This window comes from Sander lucioperca, chromosome 14 (assembly GCF_008315115.2).
Source record: "Sander lucioperca isolate FBNREF2018 chromosome 14, SLUC_FBN_1.2, whole genome shotgun sequence".
NCBI classification, from domain to species: Eukaryota; Metazoa; Chordata; class Actinopteri; order Perciformes; family Percidae; genus Sander; species Sander lucioperca.
Window position 1 is genome coordinate 19,319,675 of NC_050186.1, and position 22,437 is coordinate 19,342,111.

Here is a 22,437-nt window from a genome sequence, read left to right on the forward strand (position 1 = left end):
AGTTATGTAACACCAGGGGCGGGGTTAGAAACCTGGGAAGGAGGACTTGGGCTCAGTTTTAAAGACGGTAGGCACATCTGTAAAATGAGTAAAAATGTGTGGCAATAAATAATTAGAGGTCATTAGAGACATTTTGCGTCTCTTTGTAGTTGTCTTGCATCTGTTTGTGGTCAGTCTCTTTGTGGTCGTTACTTGTCTCTTTGTTCTGTCTCTTTGTGGTCGTTCTGTGTCTGTTTGTCTCTTTGTGGTCATTCTGTGTCTCTTTGTCTCTTTGTGGTCGTTTTGTGTCTCTCTTTGTGGTCGTTCTGTATCTCTTTGTGGTCCTCTTTTGCATCTCTTTAAGGTCATTTTTTCTCTCTTTCTGTGTCAGTTTTGTGTCTCTTTGTGGTTGTTTTGCATCTCTTTGAAATCGTTTGAAGTCTCTGTGGTCATTTTGTGTCTCTTTGTGGTTGTTTTTTGTCTCTTTGGGGCCCCTGGGCCTGAACACGGAAGGCCAGCTCAGTAATCCAACCATGATGCTAACAAGCCAACTACCCAAAACTATGTGACTCTGTTCGGGGCCCTGGCTTTGTGTAGCACATGGCTGACAAGTAAAATGCCACGGGCAGGGTGGATGGCATTCTTTAAGATGGAGGGGACAATGGTTGGACCCCTATCAGGCCCCCCAGGCCTGCCTGCCCGCACCTCGGCCTTCCTGCCAGGCCCCAGCCCTGACATTTTGACTGAGCACACGAGGTCTGTGGCGGTAACAAGCAACCGCTGAGATGTCGCTGATGATTTGGGCTTTGTCTGCCATCCTGTGACTTTACCTCAGCGATGGGAGGGATAGGAGCAGTTTTATCCCGGCCATTACTCTCAGTCCACTTGCTGGGACGCTGACCTTTTCATCAGTGTTGGTTTGGCGGTAAATGCTGATTAGCACAGTTGTACTGAGCAGGAATGTGACAGTGATGTGCTGGCAGGTGTGAACTGAGCCTGCAGGTTGCTGAGCACCAGATGGGAGAGTTTCAGGCAGGTGTAGTGTTATTTAATGAAACATAATGCTGGATTTGTGCAGACTGCAGTCTCCTAAAATAATGACTATGCACCAAATCTGATCAGTTCTTGTCAGAGGCAGTGTAAAGATGGGATGGAGTATACTTTACTGTGTTTACTGTGTTGCAATCTTTATCTCCATCATGTAATCACAATGATATCTTGCCTGGAAGTAGACGCATGTGATGTTTTTATTGTATAATTTAATCAGCTAAGCCTTTTATTTTATACTTTTTATAAAAGAAATTCTACTCAAACTGATTTACAATTACAAAAAGCAGACAAATAAGAATAATGGCAGGTGACAAAACAAAATAATGCATTAGTTCAAGGCTCTACAAGGCACATTAGAAGGTGTTTAAGCTGCTATGGGAAGTAGCTTTGGGTTCTACTTCTAAAACTGTATTAACTACTGAAATTATCTGGCTTAGTGAATACCCAATGACTCAAAATGCCCCTTAAAAAAATGCCAAAGACGTTTTGACTGCTCCAAGGCCTGCTTGCCTTTTGTGTGCGAGGTTTTGTGATTTCTTTTACATTCCAAAGCCTGTGATTGACGAAAACAGCACTTGGAAGATTGACATACATAGTCAATACTTTGATGATTCTGGAGAGGAACAAAGATTGTAGAGGAAGTGCCTGGAAAAGATGTCTAATGATCCTTTAACTCATACTATTTCACCCTGCAGCATTTGGGGGAATATGATCAGACAGGAGGCTGATCAACCTTGTTATATTTATTTTGAACATCATTCTGGGAAAGAAATGTTGTTGGTTTTGGTGAGGAAGATGCAGTGATATTATAACAGCATTGTACAGTTGGGAAATGTCTAAACTAATACTCTTTCTTTTCTTCTTCTTCTTAGAAATAGGCAATGGGTGGGTGGGCAGATTGTGGGGTAAAAATAAAGAGCAAAGAGAATGAGTCACCGTTCCCTCAATCCCAGTCTGGATATAAATACATCCACATAGGCACACGTATACACATACGCTTCTCCACGAGTGGCTGACATTACATAAGATGGAGCGTGGGAGGTGTGATGCGAGGCATGTATAATTCAACAATGTGGGACTCAACTGAGGGGTAGCTCTTATACCCAAGCAAGCCCCCGAAAACATCACCAATGTTTCTGGGTTGAGTTTGATGCTCGATTCTGCGTGGATGAACCCGAGAATCAAGACTTGAGTGTGAAATCAGTCAGTTGCAGTGGTGAGTGTAAACTGACAGACGGCCCAGAGGCTGCAGCAAAGAGCGCTTATCATCTAATATGACAGGAAGGGAAGCGAAAGATCAGATTGTCACAGTGGTGGAGCAGAAGTGGAGACACGAGGATGTACTGAAAAATCGTCAATTACATTTTAATTCATTTTAAACCTGCAATGTTTTGGCCACAGCTGTAAAACACAATGCTGACATACTGTATAATCGCCGTCATTTGCACATCCAGCAGTTACGAAGCAACATTATCATTCATTTGGAGTCATGTTTGGTTTGGAGTCAATATTCTGTCTGTCTTTTTTTGGGCTTTTCCGCATTTATTTGGTAGGACAGCTAGGTGAGAAAGGGGAGAGAGAGAGGGGGAAGACATGCAGGAAATCGTCACAGGTCGGATTCGAACCTTGGACCTCTGCGTCGAGGCATAAACCTCTCGGTATACATGCGCCTGCTACCCACTGAGCCAACCCGGCCACAATATTCTCTCTTTTAACTCTGTTTTGGTCTCCTCCAATTCCATAGGGAAATACCAGTCTCTTTAGCTGTAAATGCTCCACTATGTTCACAAATCTAGTCTCTAACTGTGTTTTTTCTGTGTAGTTTAGTGCTAAGCAAGTGGTGTACCATCAGATTTGAGAGTATTTTTGCTTAAAACAGCTGCAGCCAAAATGAGAGCAGTGAGAGTGAACCAAATCAATAAAGTTGGGAGGTGGAAAACCAAAACAATGAGCGGAAAGATGCAAAAATGCTCTGAGCTGAGGGGAACTGCAGAGTTGGGTAATTATTCTCTGTGAGCCTCAGATACAACTAGTTATTTAACCCATTGTTGGTATAAAAATTAGGGTTATAGCTGCTTTACTTTATTTAAAGGTCCGCAGTTGAAAAAAAAGATAACATTTCACACATCGAGCTGATTTCACTCATTTTATAAACTGTCAGGTGGCCGAATTTACTGTATAACAAAGCATTGTATTATATAGGATTTTTAAGATCCAAATCTGCAAACTAACTTGTAACTACAGCTGTCAAATAAATGTAGTGTAGAATACCATATTTACCTAATATATAAAAATAGTGGAGTAGAAGTATAAAGTAGCATGGAATTAAAATACTCAAAGCACTACAACTCTCTTAGAATTTAAGGTTTAATTTTACTGTAGCCTACTTGAGCAAAATACTTATACTTATATTACAAAATACTAGCAAATACTTACTTTACACCGTTGCACACATACATACAGAGCAATTACATAGAATGAAATAAAAAATAAATAATATACGTTTTGTGCATGCTGCAAAACTGCCACCACAAAAAAAAAGATTTTTCAAGTCTTTGTAAATAAAATTAGTTTTTATCAGGTAAAGAACTGAGACTCATTTATTTATAATATTACAACAAAAGTGTTTGGGATCAGATATTCAATTATTTTTATTTTAATATTCATTCAAGGTGCAGATTACTATCCAAGTGTGGGAAGTGCTGGCTGAAGTGTGTTTCTGTTTTGTCCACAGGGGGTGTAAGAGAGCTTTAAACAGTAACAACTGTATGATTCCCCACTGCAATCAACTCCTTAACAGTAAACTAAAGACCTCCTACTTTACCATTAACATGATCCTGTACGAATGCTGCATTATCCTTAAACAATTTCATTTTCTTATAAGAAGACTTTGTTTTTTTAGTTTTTTGAAACCTGCATGTCTAACTATCAGAGAGAAAAAGAAAATGAAAGCCAGAGCTGCTGCCAGCAGTGGTATAAAGAGAGCAGTAAAGATGTGAGAGAGCAGCATGGGGAAAGCCTGCATTTGATTTTGATTACAGCTAATATAAGATACTATAAAGAAACTAATCACATGTTTCCAGTCTACTGCGGTCAGATTCAACTGAAGAAGTGAAAGAAGTGTTGAAAGCCTAGAAAAAAATAATTTTAACACTTCCCACAACTGAGACACAATATGATACATTTTGAAAATATCTGAGGTTGATTAGAAGAAAAAAAATATTTTTAAGAATATAGCTTGTATAGTTTCATATCCACAGGGAAGTACTTCAAGCATTCTGCGTGACCCTGACAGTACGAAGTAACCCATTTTCACCCACTCAGGTCTCTTTGGGGAAACACTATATGCCAACAAGAAGTAACCAAGATACTCTCCTCCTCCATGTCAGATAACGGTTAAAGGATGAAACTAGACCAAAACAACACATCAGTTTTAACCAATCAATTAAAAAATAAACTAATCAAGCTAACAATAAAAAAATGCAGGAACTAGCATTTAAATCACAAGAGCCTTGATCTCCCATCTTAAAGGTATAATTTGAAATTTTGGGAAATATGCTTATTTGCCGTCTTGCTGAGAGTGAAATGAGAAGATTGATACAACTTTGTATACTAGATATAAAGCTGAAGCTAGGTGACAGCTAGCTTATCTTAGCATAAAGACTGTAAACAGAGGGGGGCAGCTGACCTGAATATGTCCAGAGGTAACAACATCCATCAATCCTCACCTCTAAAGCATTAACACTTCATATGTTATCCGTGCACAAACCAAGTGTCCGATGGTTTTCTGACGAGACTGCAGGAATTCGGCTCCTGACCAAAAAATAGTTTGGGACGTAAACCTTGTAAAACCACATCTTGTAGTTTTACACTTTTTATACGGATTAAGCAAACAAAGTATAATGTGTTAATTGGTGAGCTTTAGAGGGCCTAGTAGGCAGATTTTGTTACATTTAGACAGATCCAGGCTAGCGGTTTCCCCCTGTTTCCAGTCTTTATGCTAAGCTAAGCTAACTGTCTCCTGGCTCTGTAGCTTTGTATTTTGAAAGTGGGATCAATCTTCTCATGTAAATCTTGGAAAGAAGACAAATAAGTGCATTCCTGGTTGTAAACAAATCCACTGGTAAGTCTATTTGGAAAATAAAATAAAGGCAAAACGGCAGAATTATTACCTAAATTGTTTGTTTGTCAATAACCGTTTCAGATTTCCATGGTCTGTCTTTGACCTACCATACTTACCATCTGGGTGCGTTCACTTTGAATGTTACCTCCAAATAAAATGGTTTAGATTTTACTTGTTTACAAACAGTGCAATATTATGATTGCAGATGTTTCAGACATCTTTTAGCATTGTCATTGTGTTATTGTTGTAATAAAGCAGAATTTGAATGTGACACAAACCTTAAATGCTCATCAGTGTGGATCTGAGGTTAAAAACATCACACAAGGTAGATCTCCAAGTCAAGGACAAAATATTAGCTTTGCAGCACTCAGAACAATTGATAGATCATTAAATTGGAGGTTCCCCAACACACTGACCCCTGGGTTTCTATGCTCTCTGCTTCAGGGGTTGGACTACTTTGACGGTTCCCAGGGCCCACCGCTCACAGGGACAGTAGAGGGTATTAAGTGCTGTGTGTACTAACCCATAAATCAGCTGATGTATGAAGTACCAGGGGAACGTCATCCGGCTCCTTCTCCCCTCTCCGGCTTATGCAGCATTTTCCCAAGCAAACTCAGTGTGTTTCTTTGTTTCCTGCCCTCTTTTCTTTTCCAGTGAAGGATCTAAATGTAGCAACAACCAACACATTCTCAATCCCATTGTGTAAAATAGAGACGCTTGGTCAGGTGCCTTTGGGGTTTTTATTGACACTAAAAGTCTCCTTTAGCGTCATATCTAAACACGCTTTATCCAAACGCGCTTGGTCGGGACTACTAGCGTCACTTTTGACGCAGTTAGGTTAAGGAAAAGGTCGTGGGTTGGCTTATAAAAAGGTACGTTTCCATGACATGTGAGACAAGAACGGGACAGTTGGGTTTAGGAAAAGAAGAACGGGACAGTTGGGTTTAGGAAAAGAAGAAAGCAACAGTTGGGTTTATAGAAACGTGACATGCGGGACACCAACCCCGGTCTCCTGGGTGAAAGTCCTGTGTTGTTTGACCCATCCACCACCCCAATCAACCTCTCTATGTGGATTTTCAGGTTTTCATACTACTCGCTACCGTTGTCGCTCTTAATGCTACGTCATCTTCAAGCGCCGTGTAGCTGCTGCTCTCCCCGGTGCGTTCTACACACACGATGAAAGGTGCTTTTTGCGTCGTATCTGATGCTGACAGCCACTGCCCAAGCGTCCGTATTTTACGAGTTCGAAGTGAGAACGGGTTGCAACAACACAGCTGACATGATTCTTTCCCCTCTTCTTCCCGTAAATGTTTTCCACGCATTCAGAGTGCAAACAAGTGGAAACAAACCAAGAAGACTTTTATTTAAAAGATAAGACAAACATCATTGATAGGTTTTGCCAACTTTTAGGTGCAGTGTCGTACTTGAGATATAAATTTCAAGATTCAATACTTAATTGCCATTTCAACATGATAGGAATTTGGTTTGGTGAGCTCAACAAAAACAACACGTACAACCCACTCGCATAGCAGTGACCACTTAGGACATAAATTAAGAAATAATAAATAATTAAAGCAAGCAATCTTATTAGGATGCTATCAGTACCAGCAGCTATGATGTATACCATTTCATACCACTGTCAGTAAACATACCCTTACAGTGTCTTACAGACAGGAATAATAGCAGCACTAACAGCAACAAGAGTTAAGGTCATGCACGAACGGCTGTTGCAAAACCTGGTTGTTCTGGTTCTAAACCTTTTCAGTCTTTAAAAGAATGGAGGAAGTGTTTCACAGTGAGAGGAGTCATGAAAATGTTGTGTATTTTTTCGTCCATATTCTAATGGTGTAGATTTCTGCAAGGGATTATAACTTCTTGCTTATGATTTTTTGGTGTTTCCCTGGTGTTAGAGACGCAGTCATATACTTTTCTCATGCTCTGTTTTGAAAAAAAGGAGTAGGATGCATATCAGTTTTTAAATGGCCTTTTTCACTTTCACTTCAGTATTCCCAGAAGTATCTGCAATCTCTTTTTGAAGAAATAGTGAGCTCAGTGCAACGTTATGCCACTCCACCTTTAGGAAATGTATGACTCGCAATCTACAAAAGTTTCAATGTTTCCAAGTATTTCAATTTTGTTCACATTTTAGTTCTTTAGTTGACATTTTGACTTTATTTCTAAAAAGTAACTAGCAACAAATTGAATGACTTCAGACCATCAGGAAAAAAGCAAGATATGTTATATTATAATTGATTTCCATGCATGCTGTTCAGAATAATCACAGTCTACGGCTCTTCTTGCAACAGCACGGGGTCTCTCTCTTCCGCCATTTAGCGACTTTTAGAGCTAGTGCTAGCTACTTTCATTGGAAAAGAGTTGGTAACACTGTGTGTCACAGTTGCATGGTTAGAGAAACTGAAACAACTGACAAAGCTACTGTTAGCATACTAAAATATGACCCGTTTAGACAAAGAAGAGAAAAGAGAAAATATTGAATATAGTCAATATATCTGATGTAAAACTTCATAAAATTGCTGCTTAATAATGATGGAAACTGTGAAAATATGATATTTCACAAAAAATAACACAATATAGCTAAATCTGAATTACAATAAGGCCAGACTAAATGACTAGCTAAATGGCACTGATTCTGTTAGCCTAATAAAATACTCCACACTCAATCTAAACTGTAGCCCAGGCATGGATTGGCCATCGGGAGTACCGGGAGATTTGCCGGTGGGCCGGTGTATTTGTGTGGGCTGAATGGACTGCACTCATGGATGTATTAAGACCACTGCTGCACTCCGGTCGATTCATGTATACATGCGGGCGCCATCTTGGGAAAGCAGTCACGACCAGTCGACCGATGAACGCCGTGCTTGAGCTATGTTGCTACTGGTTACTGGTTGCACGGCATTCGTCGTTCGACTGGTCGTGACTGCTTTCCCAAGATGGCGCCCGCATGTATACATGAACGGTACTGTCTTTCTAAACTATCTATTTAATAAACTGTCTGTACACTTACAAAGTTCTCAATGCTTCGGTTTACATGTAAGGACCCTCATTATACTACCGTGGAAGTGTGGTGCTATTTTGAGCCTTGTTAGTGTTATAGAAATAGCGATTTCTTTTTACTTTACCCTCTGCCCCGACGACTAGCGTTATTAGCTACTTAGCGGTTTGCGATAAAACTGGTCACATTCGATTAGCATGAAAACAGATCCCAGAGAACAGTCGACTCGGTACACATATGTAATTAACCCCTAGGTTCATTTTGCGTCAGATTTGTCCTTTAATATAAACACTGGCCATTCACATCCTTGGTCTTTGACAGACCGGCCCACAGAAAGGAAAGAGATCACATGATCAGATGGTTTGTCTCTCATCTGAACATTGGCCAATCACATCCCACTATGACCCACTTCCATCCTACCATTAGAGAGGGAGCACATTTACATCCCGCCCCCACCGGTGGGGAAAATAGTCCACAAAGTGCCCATTAGCTAGCTAAAAACATAAGATTAAGGGGCCATCCAGACGGAAACACTTTTTGGTATAAACGCACATGTTTTGCATCGTTTTGGCTGATCGTCCAAACGAATCCTGTAAATGCACTGCCTGAAGACGCACTTTTTTCAAACTTGGTCCCAGGGTGAAAAAATTCGAAAACGGCGATGACATCATCGACCTCTAGCCTTCGACCTCTTATGCCGCAATGACGTCTCATAACAACAACAACAACAACAATTCACTATCGGTCCACACAAACGATTCTGGTTTCCTTGCACTAGCTATTTTCGTCGTCTTCTTCTTGTGTTTGGTTTCTTATTCTACTGTCTGTTTGTATACAGCACGCAAGCTTTATGTGCATGCTCCGCCTCTTCTTCTCCGTTTTTGGTGAATTTCTGTAGCAGAAACAGCGCCACCTATAGGCCTGGAATATGAAGTAGCATGTTGAGTCATTTACAAATGGATCCGTTTGGACGCAATTATTCTTGAAACAATGCCAGGGAAGACGAGGGAAAAAAAGATTGTTTTGGTACGTGTGGACGTGGCCTTAAGCATGTCAAACGATTATTTTAGCACCCTTTGTCTACCAGAGAGGAGAAGTTAGCTCTTAGTAAGCTAATGTTAGTTATGTATTAGCAAGCTAAGGCACTTGCAAACATAGTAGTTTACTATAACGTTCTGATTTATCCACATTCTACTGTAACACAAGCTGCATACTGTGTACAAAATGCAGGTTTAGTTTAACTTACAGACTTGTCATTTGTTTACTATACAAGACATCTTGATGACAGCCATCACCCTTAACCTTTAGCCACCTTGCCATCAGGAGCCAGGCAGCCTTTTTGAATCAGTGAGTACATTATCATACTATCTTACTTACCATTCAGCTAAGTGAGAGTATTTGGGGCTGGAATGCAGGGTTGCAACTTTTTGTCCACCAGCCAAATGGCTAGTGAATCTAAAAATTTTAATTTTAAATTTTTGGCTGGTGAGTCAAGCAAATCTACCAGCCACTTGCATCATTTACCTGTATTTTGGCTGGTAAATGATGCTAATGTTGAACCCTGCTGGTATGTACATGTGTTGAAGGGAATTGCAAGGACGGTTGGTATCTGGCCGATTGTGGTAGGCTGGTCTGGGTCTCAAAAGTCAGAGCTGATTTTTTACCCCAGTCCAGCCCTGTAGCCTATGAATACTACTAATTATAAAACACATATTTCTCTTTATATATATATATATATATATATATATATATATATATATATATTATATATATATATATATATATATATATATATATATATATATATATATATATATATATGAATGTCTTTGTATATATGTATTTCCTATGAAGAAAACAAAGTAACACCTACATTTACAAACGATTGCAGTTAATGCATTTAGCTAGGAGATTTCAATTGTTGTGCTTTACTGATTGATTCAGTAAATCATTAGTTTGAAACTAGCTAGTTATTAACTAAGTAAGGACGTTACACAAATTAATCCTATACAACCCTGCCCATATGGTTAAAACCTCCCAAATCCTCAATGGTAGCCATGGCATGGTTTTTGAGCACTGGTATAAATATATTTTTAGCTACAGTAATACAGAATACAGCTCTCTTTGATATTTCTACTCCGCCCTGGAATAGAATTATTGAATTTCTCCTCTCATAATAAAGCATTTACTGTCATATAAGCAGACACTCAAAGCATTTTCCCTTATTAGTGCAGCCTGGCTTTCCCAACAGCAGGGATTTTTCCCTCTGTGGTAACGTCACTGGAAATGTTGACATAACACCAGGCTTCTCCCTGAAAACACTCCTTTAGGATCCAGGATTTTAAGTCTGGCCTCCCTCAACCCACATCCTAGTCTTAGCAATGCTGTGGAGATGTCGTCACATCTCCGGCTCAGTGTCGTACCCTGGTCTGCTGGTTAGTGTCTGCAGCTAAATGGAAACTCAGCTGCACTGTAGTAAAATTTACTGGCACCAAGTCTGTGGCAATGACTCAACGCAGGGCCAGGATGATGGCTATGCTTTAAAGAGTGGATTTTTTTTCTTTCAATCAACAACATGTGGGTCACATGGGAACAGTGAAAAAAGAGGGAATTTATTTTTCGCAAGTTCTCATTTTGCAGGGCACTGAGTGCTGGATGGAGCCGCTGGGGTTGATCGGAGCACAGAAATGGCATTTTCCTCAGCAATACTTTTCCGAGAAAAAGTGTTGCGTTTAAAGCTGGCATTAGGCAAAGTGATTTTCTTACCAGTGATTAGTGTCAGCGTAACATCTTTCCACTTCTGCTTCACTGATAAACATTAAATTCACATACTGTACGATGCTTAAAGTCGGGCCTTAAAGTGGCTTTAGCTTGAGTGGATTCCAGCTTAAACCAAGAAGATTTACACAAACAAAAATGTAATGTCTAAATGTCAGCTTTTTCCCCACACATACACACAATGAATGTGTATATATATCCCTCTAAGGGCCAACAATCATATACACACACACACACACACACACACACACACACACACACACACACACACACACACACACACTGTCCTTCCCTGCTTTCCTTTTAGATTGATAAGCATCTTTGTGTGTGAAAATGCTCCTTCTAGCACTGAAACATGCAATATACACACATACCTTTTCCACACCTGATTTAATTTCCTGAGAAAAAAATTCAGTTGAACCTTGCTGATTGGAAACACTACTGGAACCAGTTATCAAAAAAGAGAAAACTTGGCTGCACTTAGGCACAATGATGCTTTGCTCTAAATGCTACCACTGGTTGCTGCCACATTTAAAAAGGCAATGCTAACACACTAATGTTTAGCAGGTATAATGTTATCCATGTTTGCCATCTTAGTTTGGCATATTAGCATGCTAACATTTGATGATTAACACTAAAAGTACAACTGATTAGTTTTGCAGGTATTTGGTAGTAGCATTGGACAACTATAAACTTTGACCCACCAAAGTTATTAGATATTTCATGGCAATCTATCCAATTGAGACATTTCACTTAAAACCACAGATGTCAACCTTATGGTGGCCGTAGAGGAAACATCAGGGTATCATGAAAGTCATTAGGGTTTATCCTCTGGGGATCATGAATGTCCCTACAAAGTTTTATAGAAATCCATCCAGTAGATGTTGAGAAATTGACAACTGAATATGTGAAAAGTTTGACCTGCTGGTTGCGCTAGATGAAAAGTCAAGGAATCACCTAAACGTAGAAGACAATCCATTAAATAGTTGTTGAGACATTTCATTCTGGACTAAAGCAACAAGACAAATAACAGATTTGGATTTCTACCCCTCTAGGAGTGTACTTTCTATAAGCTAGTGAGTGAATAATGTGAATGGCATGTCATTATATAAAAGATGTAAAGGAGGCGTCACCTTAATACTTTTTGGACTACTTTCTTAGAAACAGAAGATGGGTAAGATAACTGTCCAGGGGGACAAAAATGGCTTTCAATTGATCAGTTTGCTGACAGATACAGTGGCGGGGGAAGGCCCAGAGTTTCTAATTCTGCCTTCTGAACAAGAAGCTGGTTCAATGGACTGTCAGATGGTGTGTGAATGGAGCTTTGAGACGGCGTCGAGAGCTGAGAGAGTGCTCAGCGGTGCTGTACCCTCCATCACAAAGAGACAGCTCTTGTGCGGGGATGCCTGGTGTTGTAATTGTGTGGCTCAGGAAGGCAGGAGTGCCTCCCTGACCTTGAATTCAACTAATGTAGCTGATTGCTCACACAAAGTAATGAAAACTCTTGCCATTCAGCCGCTGACAACATGTACATTGTACTGTGCAAACTGGCTGGAGAGCTTACATTACATTTTGTTGTGGGCTGTGCTTTGATGCACAGCCATGAATAACAAGATGTTTGATTGCAGGTAATAAAATGTGGTGAATGTTCAATTTGTTTATCACACAACACCGGGGTGGATCATCATATTGGAAATGTTTCTCCTTCTGGTGACTGTAAAATATCTCTTAGGAACAACATTTCCGGACACCAGAGAGAGGCCATTTCGTTAACAGAGAGCACCAGTGATTGTTAAATGGTCGCAGAATGTCCTGTTGCCTGAGCAGGGCGTGAGTGTGTGTCTGTGTGTTTATATGTATGAGTGTCTAAGGGTGATTGGGTGAGGGGTGGAGTCTTGGTGTTTCCACGGCAACAACCTCAGTTATGTAACATCATATGGTGCGGTGTAAACAAAGCGTCCAGCAATGTCTTTTATCAGTTCTGTGGAGAATATAAGGAAACAGACATTTTGCCCAAATCAAAGCAGTTAAATTATAAAATCTATCTCACTAAACCCTTTTGATGCATTAAAAACACCCTTTATGGATACAAATTACACTGAGAGCAGTGGACATTATATCCTCATGATTTACCTTTTACAACCATGCATGGTACGTCTAATTAAAAATCCTGATATAGTTTGTTATGGAGGCGAGCGGCTGTTTGTGCTCTGCTTCTGGATTCTGTAGTGGTGTTTAAAGGGAAAGCTGTCCGGTGTGATATGTGTATAAGGTAGAGCTTATCTCCACTGGACAGCTTGGGTGTCAAAACCATTGTACCATATTTATATAGGGTGTTTAAGGCCACTTCCTTGGAAATCTGCAGCAATAGGAAGTGTACGGAGGGAAAAAAAAAAAGGATGAAAGGACACCACCCTATAAATATTTCAGCAACATCAATCTTTATTCAATGGCCTCACTGTGTGCCATGTGAAATAGGACACTCAGACATTCCCTTATGAATACTGTCTCTCTTTGGAAGGTCGCGTCCAATAAATATCTATAATTAACACGAAGGAAAACAAAGATAGACAAACAGCACAAGAACCCCCATAACCATCAGTTAAAGAAGGACACAAACAGCAGTGCCTTCCCTTCACATAAGAGGCTATTGTTCAGGAGGACAGTTCTGCTGGGCAGCTGTGCTTATTTTCTGTAACCACTTCAGGATATTAATAGCCCCCACTGCCATTCACTAACACTGCTGTGGGAGCAGTTGAGGAAGTCCCCTTTTGAATATGACTGTGATTACATTGCTTCACTGACCAAAGTTTAACTGACAAGGCAGAGTTTGGGAATGTCAAGGAATTCAAACAGAGAGGACCTACTGTTGACCTATGTTGACACATAGATTTTATCTGTAAACGTGTGAGGGGTCAAGTCTAATACATTTTATTTATACAGCCAAAAATCACGAATCACAAATCGTACAGCATATGACACTCTATCCAGAGCCCCTTGATTCAGGTAAGGAAAAACTCCCCAAAATATCCTTTAACAGGGATGAAAAAAGGAGGAAACCTCAGGAAAAGCAACATATGTCATATGTTCAGAATAGACAGAAACAACAGTGGTAACAATAAACTGTGGAGAAAAATAATGGATCTGCAAAGATTTTGAGGAACTTCCTGATACTGCACACTGATGATCCCTGATTAACACTGATGGGAGCTGAGCTAAACTTTTATTACACCAGGATCATCAGGATTTGGTAAAAAAAAAAAAGAAAAAAAAAGGTCCATTTTTGTTTCAGCATTCTGAAACATTAGAAGGCTTTTAATACGGACACATGGAAAACTAGCACATTTTCTGATGCACGTGCAATTGATTGATGAATGTATTTGTAATCCTTTTTTACTGTTACTTTTTGATTTTATGCTGCAGACACTGGCCATTTAGGCCTATGAAACGTGCGTACGACCTAAAATAGGCGTAGGACAGGCGTACGCCAATTCCTACGCACAGCAAGGCATTTATCAATTTGAACGTGAGCGTAGGCTGCGATAAAATCTAACTTCTGGTCTGAATTCGTGTACATATAATCAGTTTAACAGGAGAAGGAGAAGTCATCAGTTGATCACTTATCAGCAATGGCTGATCTGGCTCTTGTAGAGGACCTCTATGCGCCGGTACAACAGTGCACACATACGTGCACGGGCCACGGTGGAGCGCTCCATCGGATTGATTAAGGGCAGATGGCTCTGTCTGGCATCAGCGGGGGGACCCTAGTCTGCAACATTGTTTAGCCTGTGGGGTTCTGCACAACATCTTGCAGGAAAACAGGGTGCCATAAATGTAGTGATGGAGCCAGATGACCCGATGCACAGAGAGCAGTGTCCAGCACAGCCCCAACTGGGGCTATACGAAGGAGACAGGATATTATTCCTCGCTTTAAAAAGGTATAGTGTTATGTTTGGCAATTATATTCAATACAGGAAACATGACAATGCACAACATTTTTATTTATTCTCCAGGCGTTCGTTTCTCTTTTAAAGTGTTGATGGCCACAAGTGGACGATTTATTTCTGCCACTGACCGACATATTTCGGCTTGTTTTTCCAGCCCCTCTGCTGTCAGGAGACAGGGTCGGGGTGGTGGTCCTGCACGGGGGAGGGGCGGATGACACGTGCTCTCTCTCACAGCTGTTGCCTGGCTCTGACTCATGAAAAAAAACAGTAAAAGTAAAATGCATAAACTCTGCTACTTCAGCTGGAGTCCGATTTACCACGGCAACGCTGTTGACAGCATCAGTGATGTCTTTCCATTCTGCATTCTTTCTACAGCCTTTAATACCAGTTATCAGGCTGCCAAATAGTACACGTTAGTGCGAATGAACCTGAGATATCAGGGTTTCAATCTCCACCTCTGAAAAGTGCCGCTTCTCATCCGGATTACGTCTCGCCATGTTGTAACTTGTAGGGGCGAGGCCTCAAAACCCAGAATACATTGGGGCGTGATATTTAAATTACGATCGTTTCCAGCCACTGCATTTATCAATGTACGACCATTCTTACGCTGTGATTGGTGTGATACGAACGTTTCATGAATCACACGTGAAGCCTGTCGTAAGATGATTTCTGCACTCATATCTGCGCTGGTTTCTACATTAGGTTGATAAATGAGGGCCACTGTGATGTCCAAGGCAAATTTTGAATTGGGACAATAAAAGTCTATCTTATCTAATCTTAAGCCTGAAAACCAAACGTTAAAGTAGTCAATTCTGGAAGAAACAAAGGGCTCTCCACATCAGCCATACATACATACATACAGATGTTGCACAGGTAGAAAAGAGTGGTTGTTGATGTGCAGGTCAAAAAAGAGGATAGGATTAAAAGTAACAAAGATTCATGGATGGTCCTAGGGTGAATTATTAGGAGAGAAGAGCAGCACCTCTCCCTCCCTTCATTATTCTAAATCTACAAACACCTCAAAGCAAAACCGCATTTCTGCTGAACCTTAAAGACATATATAAATGGATCTAGTCCAACTCCAACCACAAAAAAACTCTGATTTAATGGTTGTTCGCATTGAGTTTGGCCAACAGAGTGGAAGCTAAGGGCTCAATTAATAAACAATTGTTTTACTCTTGGCATTGCATTTGCTTAAACCAAACAAGCTGTCTTCTAAGGAAAAATGTGGTTATGTAAAAAGGTTTTTACATCACACACACTCCCTCCCCCTCCTTGCCTTTTTCATCATGCACTGAAAAACCAAAAACATCTCAATTGTTATGTGGGCGTACAGACAGCAGTGAATGCAAAAAAAGAGAGATGTCTCATTCTAAAAAATTAGAAGCCTCTGTTGCCATTTTAGATTCTTTTAAGCTTTATTATATTTGAGAGAAATTGAAACACTTTTGCATGAAGGCATCAGCACCCCTCATTGATTCATACAAAATCAATCGCCAAACGGACAGAAACGCTGCATCAATGTTCCGATCGTTGGGTATGAAAAGACAACACCCCGTTCCTATACTTAACAGGGAAAAAAGTTCTACTATTCAAATGTGCCATTTTAAGTGGAAGCAGTTGAAACAGGTGAGTCATAAAGCTCGTCTGAGCCAGTAGTCCCACTCTGCAGTCTGCAGGAAGCCTGTGATATGAAGGTGGGCGGCTGTCACACGATCACTTATTAATGATTTGCCTCACTGCAGCAATGTTTCTTTGTGTGACTGTATGTTTCTCAGAGACATATATATGAACAATTTTAAATGAAAACTGGGATTCAGTTCAGTAACCTGGGTCATCTCTTCTTACACTAAAGCATTACATTCAATACAAATGAGTCTATTTTTAATTAGCCTGTCAATTATGTGCTAATTATACTGTGATGCTTTCTCATACACATCACATGTTGTTGCTCTGGGTGAAAACTTTCAATTTATTTAAGTATGTTTGAGAGCTATTTCTGACTATGTGGCAAAAAATATCATGACCTTTTTCATCTCCGTTTCATAGCTGGACCAACTCACACTCAACGGTGGCCATAATTAGAGGACCACGGACACAGGATAAAAATAACAACACAGTGCCTTCTTGACACTAGACACACCAGTTCACCAGGCAACAAGTCTAACAAGGAAAAAAATCCATCAAATATGACAAAATATAAAATCATAATCAGGAAATCATCTTATTTTAAGGACCTTTCTTTGACTGTGTGGGCTGTCAGAACATGTTGCATTGTGGGTCGGCCATGTTTCATGTTTTTTTCACATGCTTATTGGAAGAAAGGTGAAGCTGAGCAAGAAGTAAAATTTCCCTTATTGCTGGTATGCTTCTCTTCACTAGCTTTAACAGCATAAGCGGCTCGCTGAGCTAAAGCTACTGTGGAAAGTAACGCAGGGGAAACACAAGTGTAAAAGTGAGTGTGAATTCACAAAGGTCATTTGAAACTAACTCGTTTGACTCTATACAGTATGTAGGCTACTGAAATACAGTTTGATCTGAAGATTTGTGAATGGTGTGTAGTCCTTAACAGATCAACATACAAAAATATTGGCCTGTTTAACAACATATTACTGGTTAGCCTTAGCATAATTAGGAAACAATAGCTGAAATATTGATCATCTGTGTTGTAGATGTTTGTGGCAAACTTTACAAAACTCATCCATTTCTGCTGTCAAAAAAGGATGAGAAAGTAATTTTAGGCAAATTTGAATTTTCCTTTTGTTAACTGCTAACTAATATTTTACTTATAGAAGAAAGAAAATATGTATTTGCTTTGGAAATATATAGCTAGCTCCTTAAGCCTCCTAACCTCTGCAGACGCAGGCTGCTACTTGTTTGACTGACAGTTGAATTAACAGACTTTGCTAACTGTTTGCTAACTTTCATATAATGTTAGTAGTGATACTGAAGAACATGTTTAACACTTTCCATCATCTAACAGCTGATCTTAACACTTGTAGGTATGTTTTCAGGCTGTTCACAGCCACAAATGATATTTGTTTGCTAGTCATGGATGTATTATTGATATTGCTAGTTTGTTCAACAAGTCAGGGGGACAAACCATGCAGTCTGTGGGACAAACATTTTATGCAATATAGATGTTTGAAGATAAGACATTGGTTAGAAATGGAATGGGCATTTTAAAGCTATTGTGCGTAGTTTCTGTCTCCCCCATGAGGAATTCTAAGTAATGACAACAAAACCGTTGCCGCATCCACATGATACAAGCCTTCCGTGATCGCGCCCCCATCCCTCCTCCACACAGTTGCTAGTAGCCGAGGAGGACACGGAGGATTAAAAAAACATGATGGACTCTTCAGACGAGGTAATTATCTTCACTTGAGTTTCTGTGCGTGAAAGTCACCTGATGAAACAATCTTCTGAACATAGCCACACTGAGAAATACAGAGAGAGTTGTGTGGAGCTGATAGTCTTAATTAGCTTTGTAGCAACTCATTTGGCAATGGCTTGAATGTAACGGACGTTCATTCATATAAAATAGTTACGCACTAAAGCTTTAAGCATCTAGGCTATATTATTTTATCAAATGTATTTGTCAATAAAAGTGTCAATAAAAGTGTATTTATCATGTAAAAAACTTACCTCAAATACAATGGGATATATGCACTTTATTTGAATTTAAACTCAGATATTTCATTGCCTCAATGATGTTCATTGTTGGTCCTGTGAGAAACAAAATAATTAGCTATATTTTATACAAAAATTACAAGATAAACCTGAACTTGAAATGCACAAACTCCCATACTTTAATTTTACTTTAAGTAGTCCCCTTGTGAATTAATCTATGTTAATAAAAGTAAGCTACTTGGATTCTAAGCCTACCTGGGAAACTCAAATCCCCCTGAGTTAACCTATCTTTATTAACCACCATTATAGCAAATAAGGCCAAGCTGGTGTAATTTACAGGTCAAGGGCATGATTATTTGGGATGACGAATCCCACAAATTAACATTTCCATTGGAATACTATTGAACTACAGTTATTTGAGTGGCTGTTTGCACCAGGCCACATTTTATCCATGTTTTCTATTATTAATTACCCCCACCGGCACCTGGTGCAAGAGGACCCCAATGTTATGAGCCTGCTGCGGGTTTGTGCATGGGAAAGCCCGGTCGGTAGTGGCGGAGGGGCACAACGTGACCTGACAACAAGGAACCTCCGGGAAAACCGTCAGTTCTAAAGTATGTGCAGAAGCGAGGGTGGATGGGGATCCGCCAGGGGGACTTACGACAAACGACACGACCTGCGGCTCCATTAGAAGCGTCTAGCAACGAATAATACAAAATCATCGCGGAAGGAACAGCAGGTGTAGCTTTACGCATACGGAGCAACACACGGGTGAAATTTTGGCATCGGTGTCATCGGCCTTACAGTGGTGGAGCAGCCGTCGCGAGCCTCCCGCTGCCCGCAGAGGACACCCTGTGGCTAGGAGGCGGAGACGGGACCCCCGTTGACGTCAGTGGGCCTGTCTGTTTCCTGCAATAGAAAGTGAGAGAGAAGGTGAAAGGAGAAAATACAGAGCTGTACCCCCCCTGCTTCTCCTTACACTTAAAGGTGTGTTACAACCCTGCACCTGTGAGTATTAAAAGTCAGTTTGAGTGCGCTTGATTTGTGTTTCTGTGTGTTTTCGGAGCTGGAGCTGATGCTGGAGCGGGGTTCTGTCAATGTGATATAGGTCGCTCTCGGTAGCTGCAGCCTGAGAGAGTCGGACATGCTTTTATCAGTGTACGCTGTGTGTCTCGTCCGGGTTTAGCATGTTGTGAACTTCAAATGGTCCGTTAAGTCTAGTTTGTTTAGGTAGAAGCAGGTTTTTTTGCGCAGTATTGTTTTGGACTTCTGCAGCAAACCGTGCTCGGAGGAGGCAACTTAAGCTCCCTGTGCTTCTCTACGCAGCGCTCTTTGTTGCTCTTTTTGCACTGTGGGTAAACCACAAGCTATTCCGGCATCGTCAATGTTGCGATAAATGTGCATGTGTGACGGCGGAAGATTTTTGGCCGCGGCGGGGTTTTGTTGGATAAGGGGGAAGTGTCCCATTCGAGCGCTGTTGCAGGGACAGCGAGGGGTTTTCCCAGGCTCCTCCCTCACTTACAGGGCGCTCACGTGTTGCAACAGGCACAAAATACGCTAATTCCCACGCACTGTTTTTGCTGACTTCATTGCATGCCGTTAAAATCCCAATATTTTTTTTCCTCCTGCTGTGTTTGTCATAAGTGCACCCGATGAACCAGGCGCTCATCATCTCTCCTCGCAAAAAAAGCATGTGCATCACTCTATATTTATATGTTCTCATAATCGTATTAATTATGCTATATCAAAACTCTCAGACACCACCAATGCGTGACTTTGTGTACATTAACGCCGCTGCTGTCCCGCTTTTTACATAATGCTTCTGGTTGATCCTCAGGTGTGAACGGAAATCATCATTAGTCACCTGCAAGCGCATTCCAGCCTGCTTGTGTTAGGACATAGCGTTACAGCGCAGCTTTGGCTTAATCACCGGTAGGTTTAGTTTTTTCCTCGTGCAGTATCAGGGTGTTTCCTTAAATATCTGTGCACACACGCACGCGCGAACGCACATACACAGAGTCACGCAGAGAGGCTGGCAGACGGACTGACAGACACGCCAGAGAAGATGTGCACGTCTCTCTTCTCCGCCTCATCGTCCGCGCCGTAGATCCTGAACTGAAAAAAAAAAATGCATCACAGGTGAGACGCTCTACATGTTTCCATCGTGTGACTTCAACCCGACCTGGATATGTTTTTAAGCGACCTGCTGCATCCGTCGTGCACACTCTATACCTACATCCACCGTGAGATGATGTCATTGCACTAGCGCCACATGTAACAACTGTATGGAGCAAAATTATCACCCAGTTGTAGTAAGTGTTATGTAATATTGGTAAGAGGGGAAACAAAGGCTGATTCCTGAAGCACTGCTGCTCTCTGCAGCGCAGTGCTCCAGCAGAAGGTAGAGGTGTTGTGGGTGACATGGTGGAGATGATGCAAGGGCAAGAAAGCTTATAAAATATGATTAAATTAGATATTTATTCATGATGTTGTGATTTTCTGTCTATGCAGAGGTGAGCTTTTCTTCTGCGGTCGTTTATGCACATCAGGGAGCTCACAAAAGCGTTTGCAGCTCTGTTGGTTTGACATCTTGGTAACGTTAACTTCTACACCCACCTTTTTTCCTCACCTAATTTGCATGAAACCTTTATTAAGCTTGTGATCCTTCATTTTGCAAAAGGGCATCCGAGTGAAAACAATTCCCCTGTGAAAGGTGTGTTCAGTCTTTTGATGATCTGCCTTTCTACAGTTATCGAACTTCAACAGGGAGATTTCTCAGATAGTAACCTCTGTGTGGCTGCCCAGCTGCCCCGAGCGTTCATCACCGGCACACACAGGACCTTATTGTTTGCATCATTCGTCATCTGCGCTGACATTCGTCAAAGTGAAGAGCGGGCACCCTGTATCAGCCACTGACATGTCAATCAGACGTTTCCCCATAAACAACCCCTGTTCCTCCACCTCTCTGTCTTTTGTTCGAGATCAGAGTGGCAGATAGCAGCTGCTGCAGAGGTTGTATTGATATGGGGGAACACATTCACACCTCCTCCCACTGACAGCAGACAGTAGCCCGAGCTGCACTGCACATTATTACACAGTAGTTCAGAGTGGAGAGGCCTGAAATGAAAAGTCCAGCCTTGTTTGGGGCACCTGTTTGAGGAATAAACTCAATCAGCGACTCTGTCCTGGACTCCCAGACAGCTGCCAAGTGAGAGCAGAGGACTCTACCCACTGTAAGGCCAGCATAGTGCTTTATTGGTCTGTGGGAGGTCATGTTTAGCTGATTCTGACTTAATATATATATATATATATGTATGTTTGTATGTATGTATGTATGTATGTATGTGTATGTGTGTATATATGTGTATATATATATATATATATATATGTGTGTGTGTATATATATATATGTGTGTGTGTATGTATATATATATATATGTATATATATGTATATGTGTGTGTGTATGTATGTATATATATATATATATATATGTATATGTATATGTATATATATATATATATATATATATATATATATATATATATATATATATATATATATATGTATATATGTATATATGTATGTGTGTGTGTTTTCTGTAGATGTAACCAGACTGTGGCTCAGGAGTCAACTCTTCTCAAGGTCCACAGTTAGTTTCCCCAAGATGCACCTGTGAACAGAGGGCGGAAAAGATGCCGCGCACCAAACAGCACAACCCGAAAAATTTAAAAGGTAAGTTCACCCTGCTGTGTTCTGCGTTTCCTGTCAGCTGGTAGATTTGTTGATATGGATTTTAAGGCCTAAAAGAGGAACTGCTCAGTTGTCTCTTCTGACCACAAAGTAATTGGATCACTTTATATTGTTGGTCTGAGATGTTTGGCTTAAAATAGTGTGATTATTTCATTCCTATGTGTCC

At 40.7% G+C, this 22,437-nt stretch overlaps 1 protein-coding gene across 4 annotated transcripts in view; it reads left to right on the forward strand.

Moving 5' to 3' along the window:
• The first annotated feature begins 19,402 nt into the window (after window positions 1–19,402).
• The window catches only part of hivep1 (HIVEP zinc finger 1), a 60,657-nt gene continuing 57,622 nt past the window's right edge, over window positions 19,403–22,437 (forward strand). For 2 of the 4 annotated variants that reach the window (XM_031295803.2, XM_035991294.1), the window contains exons 1-2: window positions 19,403–19,528; window positions 22,124–22,253. In XM_031295803.2, the coding sequence (XP_031151663.1) occupies window positions 22,214–22,253 (40 nt within the window). In that variant the 5' untranslated portion in view covers window positions 19,403–19,528; window positions 22,124–22,213. Of the gene's footprint in view, window positions 19,529–20,467; window positions 20,660–22,123; window positions 22,254–22,437 lie in introns of those variants that run through there. The other 2 variants (XM_031295804.2, XM_031295805.2) reach the window with 2 other exon arrangements.